Source organism: Lynx rufus, unplaced genomic scaffold, assembly GCF_022079265.1.
Source record: "Lynx rufus isolate CCGP_SWC_20201006 ecotype Redwood Valley unplaced genomic scaffold, mLynRuf1.p SCAF_2, whole genome shotgun sequence".
In the NCBI taxonomy this organism is placed as follows: Eukaryota; Metazoa; Chordata; class Mammalia; order Carnivora; family Felidae; genus Lynx; species Lynx rufus.
Genome location: NW_025814834.1, coordinates 6,788,788 through 6,800,472, shown reverse-complemented (window position 1 = coordinate 6,800,472; position 11,685 = coordinate 6,788,788). Strand labels below are relative to the sequence as shown.

Here is an 11,685-nt window from a genome sequence, read left to right as displayed (position 1 = left end):
TCAGTTTGAGGTCCGTCCACACTGTGAAGCGCTCTTCGGGTCCCTTGACTGCCAGGGCTGAGCTGTTCAGTGTGCGGGCGCCCACTGCAGTGGAATAGGATTTGCACCCAGTTCACGGTCCTGATGCTCCCATCTGTCAGGTCTGGGGCCCTGCCCCACTGCTGCGGCTTCTGCTGGCAGGGGTGTGGGGTGGGCGCAGTTTTCCCGTTTCCCAGGTGAGTCTGGGTGGTCGGAGCTGGTACGCTCCTGTGGAAGCGGTGTCGGCTTTGACCCGGACATTAACATACCTCAGAAGTTGATTGTTTTGACATATTTTTTAGATGAACTGTTCCGTAGGTCGTTTCCCCAAACAGTGTGATAAATCAAGCTCGGCGCCTTACTCGTGAAGCACATACTGTGTACACGCTAGTCTTTGTCCTAGAAATCTTGCAAAGCCCCCTGCGTCTTTCACCTTTCACGTCGTGGCTCACAGATTTTGTATGGATGCCGGCGTGAGTGGGCGAAGCTGCTCTCAGCTGGGAGGGGCCTGCCTGCCCCCAGGGGTGAGCTGCTTGGGAAGTTCCACATTGCTGAGTGTACCAGGGTCTTCACATGCGTAGCACGTAGCACGACCGTGCTCTTAGAGAACTGGACGTTTTGAAAGGTGCACTTGAAACTCCTCACCCTTGTGGGCACCGGGAGAGAGAGCAGCCATGATGAAACGCCCCACACACGAAACCACAAACGTTTCTGGATTTCTGCGAGATCTTGGGTGGTCATAAGGAGCCTGTGGCTCTCAGATCCTGTGATCTCCCAACCGCATCCCGTGTCACAAGTCGGGGCGTTTCACAGCTTGGCAAGAAGCTGTTCTAGGGTCCTGACCCCTAGTGGGCGCCATTGCCTGCAACCTGCCTGCTCCTCCAGGCCCGCGGGCTCGGCCCCAGGCTGGCCGAGTTGATGCCTTTCCTCCACTACGTCTCTCCTCTTGTGCCCTACTGTAATTCCCACTCGCTAGAAATCCCAAATTTGCAAGCCAATAATAAACTTTGGAAATCTTGAGTTAAGTGAAATGTTCCCATTTGTTAGAAAATGGAGGGAAATTGGTGCGATCCAGTAAGATTGGTCTCTGATCAGAAAAATTATTCTTAACCTGCTTTATCTCGGCAAAATTTGATTTTCGTACCTCAGGAAGCTCTGGCTTTCATAGCACAGCCCTACTGGTTTCTGTCTGTGCCTCCCAACCCCTCCCTGTCTTCCTTCCAGATACTTTTTCCATACTGTTTGTGCTCTAGCTGGGCTGTGCTCCTCGAACACTCCCGTCTCTCTCAACTCTGCCCAGGGCTATGCGGCCCTCATCTAGCCCTGACTGACTGGCACAGGGCACAGTGAAGACACCCACGTCCGGGTGGATGCAGAACCTGATGAGGCTAGAAGAAGTCCCGGTGCCCCTCCCCTTGCCCGTCCAGCAAACTGAAAGCATGTCATTTTCCCCATAAATCAGCATGCATCATCCCAAGCTAACCAGGACGCTGTGCCGTAAGTTACACCTCGTAGAATTAACGGGAACTCCATGTCCCTGACTATCCAATCTATATTTGAATTTTCCTGGTTGTTTCAACAATGGGTTTCTTACGATTGGCTTGTTTGGATCAGGATCCAGTTAGCTTTCGCTGCATAACAAACCACCTTAAAAAGTAATGGCCTGAAACAACGATTCTTTCTCCCGATTCTGTGAGAGGGCTGGGCCGGCCCAGTTGAGGATGAATAGTAGAGGGTGGCCTCACGTCTGGCGGGCAGCTAGGAGAACACGGGTGACGCACCAAGTATGCATGCGTCAGTGTGCAAGCACTTGTCACTCTGCCTGGGTCGCCTTTATCACATCCCATTGGCCAGAGCAGATGGCACAGGCATCTGCCTGAGTGTGGGGCGCCGCATGGGGACAGGAAAGGGAATTGTCCACAGTAAGGCCACATTCTGTTCTCCTCTTTGGTCTTTTTTATTCCAGAACAGTATCTGTTGCAGACTTCTTTCTATGCCGCATGCTGGATTTGGTTGACTTTGCTCATAGAGGCAGTACGTGTGTCCCACGTGGGAACAAGCAGCCCTGCATGTCGCTGTGTCCCAGGCTTCTGTGGATTTGCTCTGGCCCTAGATGTGGAGAGGAGGGCAGGTGAATTTGGGCTCTGGGCTTCCTTCTCCCAGAGAAACAGACTTAGGAAACCACAGTTATGCTTGTAAGTCAGGCCAGGCAGCACGCAGGCTGGACACAGTCTGGTTTCTGGTCGGGAATCAGAAGTGTGTTGATCCCTAGAGGACACGCCCAGATGGTTCCAAGAGCCTGTGAGTAAAGTCTCAGGAGCAGCCGTATCCTGGACCCCCAGGCAGTGCTTGGCACAGTGGGCGCTTGGTCGCGTTTTTATTTAGTAGGATTGAGTCAGCAAAAAGCAAACCAGACAGCCCCCAAAGGGGGGCCAAGGGGACAAGAGAGGGGGAGGGATGGAGAGTAGTTAAAATCTAGGAATAAACCACAGAGGAAGTGGAAGTGTTGTGTAGAAGCCGTTGTGTGCATGTAGCTGTAGGTTTGGGGTCACAGTGCAAAATGTGTACTGTTTTTAGATGTATTGAAATTCACATAAAATGAGCCATTTTAAAGCGGATTCACACTGGACAACCACCACCCCTGTCTAATTCCAACCAAAAAAGGGGGCATTTTTGAAACCAGGTTCGTGCTTTTTTCCAAACTCTTTTGATCTAGAGCAGTTGATCTACCTGAAGAAAAGCGTGCGCCCTTGTCTTAGCTCAGGTTGCTTTAAGGAAACGCCACAGACCAGCTCAGACAGCTCAGGCAACAGATACTCCTTTCTCCCACTTCTGGAGGCGGGAAGTCTGAGGTCAAGGCACCGACAAGGTGGGTTCCGTCCTGCAGCCTTAGCTTGCAGGTCACTGCCGTGCACCGCGTGCTCGCCTGACTTCCTGCTGCACTTGCAGAGTGGAGAGTGGGTGTCTCTTACAAGAATGCTAATCCTATCAGATCAGGGCCCCACCCTCGTGGCCTCATCCAACCCTGATCACCTCCCAGCGCCCCATCACACAGGGTGGGGGGTGGACACAAACTCAATCCATAACAGTACTCCCCTCGGAAAGGCGTCTTTCTCCGTGCGATCCGCGTCACGAGGAAGCTGCTCAGTTTGTGATCGGCTCCAAAATCTTGTGTTGAGGCAGCTTCATGACCCCTGAAGGACCCTCTGGTGTTGGGACCCACGTGGCGTGGTCAGGGTGAAGAAGCCCCCGAGGCACATGTCATTGGCCTCTCGTGGGAGAGGACAAAGGGAAGTGTTGGCCAGGATCCCCCTGCCTCCACTCTGCACGGGACTCTCCTTCTATAGGACTCACCTGCACATTTGATGCATCTCCCCAACTCTGCAAGTCAGGAGTCTGTAGGTGGCAGGCCGAGGCCCAGCTACCTCCCCAAGGTCGCAGTGGACCCATCCGTAGGCCACAGAGCCCAGGACTCCAGTCTGGGGCTGTTTGTACCACATGTCTCCTTTACATGGAGACCTGGAGCGCCAGGTACCATTCCCTACATGACGCCTCAGCACGGACATTCGAAATCTGCGTAAGGGTGGGCCTCCGGCATGGTGAGAGGGTTTCGATGCCCATGAGGAATGACCATCTGTGTCCTGATCATGAAAAGAGTCACACGTAGAAGATACTGGATTAATTTGCAGCAATGAAGAGAGGTGGAAGGGAAGCTGAGTCCTTCCTAACAATTTCCCCATGGGTCACACACAGTTTGAAAGAAAGGTGGTAATGATTTCCCCATCCCTGGAAGCATTCAGCCACTTCTTATTGTGGATATAGAGTAGAACCAAGCTAGGGGTGGAGTGTGGCCTACATCCTTTTTTTTTTTTTTTTTAATTTATTTTGAGAGAGAGTAAGCAGGGGAGGGGCGGAGAGAGAGGGGGTGAGAGAATCCCAAGCAGGCTCCGCACTGTCAGCACAGAGGCTGATGCAAGGCTTGAACTGACGAACCACGAGATCGTGACCTGAGCCAAAACCAAGAGTCGGACGTTCAACCGACTGAACCACCCAGGTGCCCCTGGACTACGTTCTTTTCCGAGGTGTCTGCCCAAACCCACAGGATTCCATTTATGGTTTCAGATGCTCTAAGCCAGCCTGACCTAGAACAGCTATCTGTTCTTTAGGTCAGTTGACCGAGAGGTGCATGTTGGAATTAAGGTGGCTTTTAAAAGCTCTTGATTCCCTGGCAGTCTTCGTAAATCCAGTAGACCCCAGTCTTCTCGGGTCCTCTCTGCCTCGGTGAAACCAAGGCAATGAGGACACAAGGTTTTCATGTTGTAGTTGACGTTTAGCGGAGTATGCCAGTGTTCCTTGCACATGTGCCCTCGTAAAACCCTAACACGATAACCTAGCCCCAAAGCCCATAAGCTTCTTAAGCTGAACATCCCCAGCCTGGTGCTGCGTCTGGTACTGGGAGGGGAAGCCCAGGGCTTGTAGCTTCGTGGCACCGGACGCCGACTCCAGAGAAGCTGGCATTGCTGTCGCCAGTGGTTCCCATACGGCGAGCGTTCAAAGAGCAGTCAGTTTCCAAAATAACCAGAGAAAGGTTGACAACTTTTTCTTTGGGCCAAGTAAGGATGTTTTTTTTCTGAACTTCCATCTACTCTAATCTTTATTTTATGAGAGAGAGGACATTTTGTTCTTACGCTTAGCAGCTGCATTCTGAAACATTTATGAGTAAAGTGTCATGATGTCTGCAGTTTACTTTCAAAGGGTTCCAAAGGAACAAGGAATAGACAGGTGGAGCACACACAGGGAAGTGTTCGTTGTCAAAGCCCAGCGTTGACTGTGTGGGTGTCGCTTGTATTATTCCAGCCTTTCCCTACATTCTAAACAATAGATTTCACAAAACGCAAAACTCACGGCAGATCAGTGGTTGCCGGGGACTGGGGAGGTTGGTGGAGAAGTTGACTGAAATAGGGGCCAGGGAACTTTTGGGGGTGATGGCAATGTTCTGTCTTGACCATAGTGGTAGTTAAGCTCCTCGAACGGCACACTTTAAAATGGGCAGACTTGGGGCAACTGGGTGGCTCAGTCGGTTAAGCGTCCGACTTTGGCTCAGGTCATGATCTCGTGGTTTGTGGGTTCGAGCCCTGCATTGGGCTCTGTGCTGACAGCTCAGAGCCTGGAGCCTGCTTCAGATTCTGTGTCTCCCTCTCTCTCTGCCCTTCCTCAGCTCGTGCCGTCTCTCTCTGTCTCTCAAAAATGAATAAACAGGGGCGCCTGGGTGGCGCAGTCGGTTAAGCGTCCGACTTCAGCCAGGTCACGATCTCGCGGTCCGTGAGTTCGAGCCCCGCGTCGGGCTCTGGGCTGATGGCTCGGAGCCTGGAGCCTGTTTCCGATTCTGTGTCTCCCTCTCTCGCTCGGCCCCTCCCCCGTTCATGCTCTGTCTCTCTCTGTCCCAAAAATAAAAAAAAAAAAAATGAATAAACATTGAAAAAAAATTTTTTTAATGGGCAGATTTACTTGTGTGTAAAGAATGCCTCAATAAAGAGAGAGAGAAAAAGGACATTTTAATATCCAAAAGCTGAGAACTTCATAACCTTAGGATAATTTACATTGAATGCATTTGGCTCCATGACAAAACTTACAACAGCGCCCTTCTTTTTCTCATTTTTCTGCCAAGCAGAGAAAAATTCATCACAGACCAGAGGCTGGGAACGACTACCAGAGACTCCATTTCCCAAAAAATGAGGTCTGGTATCCGGCCCACCCCCAGTTTTTTCCACCTGCCAGGCGTCGGCAGGTCAGTAACTGAAGTCTGCTGATCTGCACCCTCCCAGCAGCCTGGTGCTAAGAGAACGGGCGTCCCAAGAGCACCCACAGCTGCAGGCGGGTCCCAGGTGCTGCGGCCACCGCTCAGGGCAGCCCTTCTGATGCAGACGCTAAAAGAAGCACCCTGGTCATTTGCCTTTCTCTTATGTGCGTGGTTTTTTTTTTTTTTTTTTTTAATTTTTTTTTTTTTTTTTTACGTTTATTTATTTTTGAGACAGAGCATGAACAGGGGAGGGGCAGAGAGAGAGAGGGAGACACAGAATCTGAAACAGGCTCCAGGCTCTGAGCTGTCAGCACAGAGCCTGACGTGGGTCTCAAACTCAGAGACTGCGAGATCATGACCTGAGCGAAAGTCGGACGCTTAACCAACCAAGCCACCCAGGCGCCCCTATGTGCGTGTTTTTAAGGGGAAAAAAAAATCAGAGATTCTTTTAAATTTATGACAGTGTTATATTTTAACCATTCCGCTATGGGAGAAGTAAATGACTCTTGGAGAAAAAATTTTTAAAACAGGTGAAACCTAACATACCCACCACACAGAGACCACTGTTAGTTCCTTGTACATATCCTTTCAGATTCTGCATATTAAACATGCATATGTGTGTATACACATATAGGTACAAGTTTGCATAGGTGCATAGGTGTGTATTTGCAAGGTGTGATCATATTACGCATGCCATCCTATGATCTTCTTTGTGCAGTCACTAGCTCTCCCTTCTTATTCCAGATATTTCCGTCTTACCTGCCACCTAGACCATATCCAGATTTTCCCAGTAGACCCAAAATGTCCTGTAGATCCGGTTTTTCCGATTGGAGATATGCAGTCTGGGACCACACGTTGCATCTGGAGGTTGGGTCCCTTAACGTTTTTTGATCTAGTACCTCCCTTTTCTGTGACATTGACTCATGAAAAGACATCAGCCACTTTTCCATTCATCTAGTCACTCTCTCGTGCCATCTAGCTCGTTCCTCTCTTCCCTGCATTTCTATAAACCAGAAGTGATGTCTGAAGGCTTAATGGATTCCAGTTAACCCAAGGTGACACGTGACATCTGGTTGGCATCATTGCCAATTCTGAGATTGACCATGGACCATGCCTGGTCCCCCCAGTACTGTGAGGCTTGCACCTTGTGATAAGCCCAGGATCCAAATGCCATCACTTTGGTGCTATAGGGGCAGCCATTTCCCCATCACCTCTTCACCTGAGGCCTTTGACTCCAATGAATAATTGTCTGAGTCAATCATTTCATCAGTATTTGATAGTAACTTTCACTATCATTCAGCCACGGTAAGGCCAACAGATCAGGAGACAACGGCCACTGAAAAGATAATCTGTTACAGTTCCCAAAAGGAGGGGACAGCCCATGCCACGTGGGGCCACATGGGGAAGCACCAGATTCCGCCAGGGGGCAGAGGGATGGAGGGGAAAACATGGGCAAGAGTCTCTGTGGTTTCCCCAGGAAAGAGCTGATGAAGCAAGATATGTGGGTTGAAGATTGGGAGAGTTTGAATAACTTCTTCTGGCTCTTTAGTGATGGACTCTCTCCAGTGTCTGAATCCTGGTCTGGGGATAATTGGGGCAGGGCAGTAGTAGCTCAGTGTGAGAGCCTGACCAGGGAGTAGCTCAGTGTGAGAGCCTGACCAGGGAGGAAAGGAGGCCTCCAAGGTGTGTGGGCTCTGAATTGGTTACTTTGCGTATGAAAGGCTGTCTCTAGGAAAGGGCTAGCAGTCTCCAGGGGCCGCAGAGCCCCAGATGTCAAGGCAACAGAAATAACGGAAAATATGGGGCACCTGGCTTGCTCAGAAGAACAGGTGACTCTTGATCGAGGGGTTGTGAGGGGTTGTGAGTTTGAGCTCCACAATGACTGTAGAGATTACTTACATACTAAAATACAGAAAATCAAAAGGCATGGCTGGCTAATGGAATCAGAGTTTGTCAAATGATGTTTTTCTAATTCTGTCATTCCTTTTGCCAGCTACTGCTGGCATTCCTCTGGTTTAAAAAAAAAGCAACACAAAAAAAAGCTTTCCCCCTTAGAAATTTAAAAAGTTTCTGCCAGCTATTACACTGTTGCAATCCAGAGACTCATCGATGTGCTGCTTCAAGGCTAGTGAGATCCCTCTTCTAAGTGCTGGAGATGGGATAGGTAGTCGGAAGTCGCTATCCCCCCTGGAGCATGCATTCCAGGAACGATGGGGCCGGGGACAGACAGGAAAACAAGGCACACAGCTTCTCCTGTATGTGAGACAGTGATAAGTGACAAGAAAAATAATGCAGAGAAGGCTGCAAGTTCTGGGCGAGCTGGTACGTTATAGGCTGTGGGGTGAATGGGGTGACATTGAAGTAAAGACCCAAAGGAAGCGACTCTCTGTGAGAGGAGTGTTCCAGAACAGGAAACAGTTAAGCGCAAAGGCCCTGTGGCAGCTTTAAAGAAAAGCGAAGAGACCAATAGGCCGGAGAAGTGGGTGAGGTAGTGAGAAATAAGCCCATCGGCCCACTCAAAGGAGGGATGTGGAGACTCAGCGCACAGGGAAGTGAAGTGAAGTGAAGTAGTCTGATTGGGGCAAATGTTCATTCCCTCCTCCCTTTGTTCTTTGACGCATGTTCTTTGGCCTCTGGAAATAAGCGCTCAAAAGGGAGAGGGGAAGAAGAACCAAGAAGTGAAGTGTGTAAGGGTTTGGGACTCCATTGGGGGGGGGGTTTGTACATACTTCCAATAGGTTATAAACTTGTTAACTAGACAGTGTAGCTTTTATTTGGTATTTCTGAAAATGAGTCATCTCCCTTACTTCTCACAAGAGGTAACAGGGGAGCAAATCTGGGAGGGCCTTGCAGGCATTGTCCAGACAGAGGCGGAGCCCCCGGAATGTTTCCATAGATGCTAACACCCCAAAGTGTTAGAACATGCTTTTTGCTTAGACTTGGCTTCATTCCCGGACACAAGGTCAAGTCCAATAGGTAAATGTGTCTGCAGTGTCCATGTGTTCATTCCCTGAGTGTTCTTGTGAGCAGCTGTCGTTCTAGGCACCGGGAACGCAGAGGTGAGGGAAACAACAGGATGGGTGCCTGCCCTCCTGGAGCCAAGAGTCAAGTGAGGGAAGAAAGATCATAAAATAACCACACAAGCCTCAAATGCAGCTGTGCCTCCAACCCAGCCCCGGAAGTTGGGAAGGCTCCCTGGACGATGGGACTCCTCACTTACAGCACGAAGGGTGAAACGAGTCAGCAAGTTGAAGACAGAAGAAGAGGATTGTTCTTTTTTTTTTTTTTTTTAATTTTTAAACGTTTATTCATTTTTTGATAGAGACAGAGCAGAGCGTGAGTGGGGGAGGGGCAGAGAGAGAGGCAGACACAGAATCCAAAGCAGGTTCCAGGCTCTGAACTGACAGCACAGAGCCTGACGCGGGGCTCGAACCCACGGACTGTGAGATCACGACCTGAGCCGAAGTCGGACGCCCAACCGACTGAACCACCCAGGCGCCCCGAGAAGAGGATTGTTCCAGGCAAAAAAGAACAGTGGGGTGGGGGAGTGGGGGGAAATGTGGTACAGGACAATGAGGAAAGCAGGTAGAGATTTCAAGATGGTGCCCGTGTCCTGACAACAGTGGGAGATACTAAACGGAGGGGACAGGTCAGGGTTTGGGAGGCCCCTCTTCCACTGCAGACAAGGAGCCGGAGGCTGGCCATGGAGGTAGTCAGACGGCAGGAGACATTATGGTCCAAGGAAGCAGAGGGGGTGGTGTGGACTCAGGAGGAGGCTCCGGGGATGAGAAGATGCGGACAGATTCCAGAGACAAGGGGGGAGGAGGGGCGCATGTGGGGGGAGGAACAGACAAGACTGGGGACAATAATCAGGAGGGCAAGGGGTGGAGGGGAGGCACTCATCTGGTCTGGCTTGAATAACACCAGGATTCATCTTGAGGTTGACATTTCTCCTTGACCTTTTTGTTTCTATCCCCACGCCCAAGGTTGCATTAGCCACCTGCTGAGTTTAATCAAGTTTGTCGAGCACTCGAAAATCCCCTGTCCCGGTGATACTGGGGGTGAAGGGCTAATGAGTCTATTTCCAGAACCCAAAGAGGGTTAGGATAAAAAGCAGCTTTTCCTGAGCTATCCTCCCCCGCACCACGCCTTCCCCACTGGCGCTCCTGCACCTGTGAGCCCCTCTGGACGGAGACTCGTGCCTTTGCCTAATGCTTAGAACTGCTGAAACCACCAATTCGCCCGTCTCAACCCTAATCCCTTCTCCACCCTGCTCCTTAAATGGGATTTGGCTTCTAGACACTGAGACCCGGGTGTGGGCACCCTCCCCAAGTTCCCTACAAATTCCCCACGCACATCAGCCGGGGACCTCGGTGGGGTCATCTGGTTACACAGAGCCAGGGCCGGCTGCTCACCCCAGAGGGACAGAGCCCTTCTCCTCGCCTCCCGGGCCCATCTGGCTGCACAAGGTACATGACCATCCCCAGCACAAGGCTTCTCGGAAACCCGGGGCAAGCACAGGGAAGAGCAAGGGTCAGGACGATGGGCATTTTCATGTGGTCAGTGTGTCCCAGGTTTGCCTTCTCCGTGTGGTTTCAGGGACTTTGCTTGCTAAAGAGGCTCAGTTCACTGAGTTCTGGACAGCTAAGATGGCTTTTCCACTGTGCGTAAAGCTGGGGAGCAGTGAGAGAACAGGATAGGAAAACAGCTGAGTATGAGTTGCTGGGCAGAACTTCTGGGGACTTGGGGCACCTGGGTGTCTAAGTCAGTTGGGCGTCTGACTTCGGCTCAGGTCATGATCTCACAGTTTGTGGGTTCGAGCCCCGCGTTGGGCTCTGTGCTGACAGCTCAGAACCTGGAGCGTACTTTGGATTCTGTGTCTCCTCCTCTCTCCGCCCCTCCCATGCTCATGCTTTGTCTCTCTACCAAAAAATGAATAAACGTTAAAAAAAAATTAAAAAAAAAAGAACTTCTGGGGACTTGACATAGTTTGAAAATAATATTTGTGAAGTGGTTATATAGTGGTCTTCAGGAACTTTCTCTATTCTAATTACCATAAGACATTGTGAGGATAGAATTTTAAATCCAACCTGGCTAAGTGTTATGATACCAAAGGCTAATCAGGAACTAAAACCTTCTCATTGGAATCTAGCTGGGCTTCTGAGTGAGGTTTTCTAAGAAATGTTTGAGGCTTATCAAGAGAAATAAAACACATGTTTTTAAAAAAGCACACCACTGTGTAATAGAAACTAGACAAAGACCTTATTTAATCAAACATCGATATTCAAGCAGATCCAGAGAAATGTCTGATGGATCCACAGCATCTCACAAGTTGGTTTTATACCAAGAATGTCCTTGACTGTATATTGAGGATCATTTTACCTTTCCCCAGCCCTCTAACACCTGACTTACATCCCGCGGTGGAAGAAGCTTCCAGGGACAGAGAACATGGCGGCCATCGGGAAGACCGGCAAGGCTGCACCAAACCACGTTATCTTCAAGAAGATCTCCCGGGACAAATCGGTAAGTGGTACAGAAGTGAGCAACTTGATGCAGTTTTTTTAAAGGAGCTTTTTCAAGAATAGACATGGGGATGGGGATACCTGGCCAGCTTAGTAGAGCATGCGACTCTTGAACCTTGTGGTTGTGAGTTCAAGCTTCACGTTGGGTGTAGAGATTGCTCAAAAAAGAAAAAAGAAAAAAGAAAACAAAAAGAATAGACACAATCAACATCAAAACCCTGTGAGGTTGAGGAAGCTCTTTGTCTGTTTTCTGTCTCTATGGATGACAATGAGATATGGATGAATGAGTGAATTGTACAAATACAACTTCTTTTCAGTCTCATCAAGAATTTAGTCCTGAGACCT

The 11,685-nt window shown here is 49.9% G+C and overlaps 1 protein-coding gene across 2 annotated transcripts in view; it reads left to right on the top strand.

Moving 5' to 3' along the window:
- The window catches only part of ATG16L1 (autophagy related 16 like 1), a 48,654-nt gene extending 37,250 nt beyond the window's left edge, over positions 1–11,404 (top strand). For both annotated transcript variants that reach the window (XM_047086094.1, XM_047086093.1), the window contains one exon: positions 11,211–11,404. In XM_047086094.1, the coding sequence (XP_046942050.1) occupies positions 11,211–11,403 (193 nt within the window). In that variant the 3' untranslated portion in view covers position 11,404. The remainder of the gene's footprint in view (positions 1–11,210) is intronic.
- Positions 11,405–11,685: the final 281 nt, after the last annotated feature.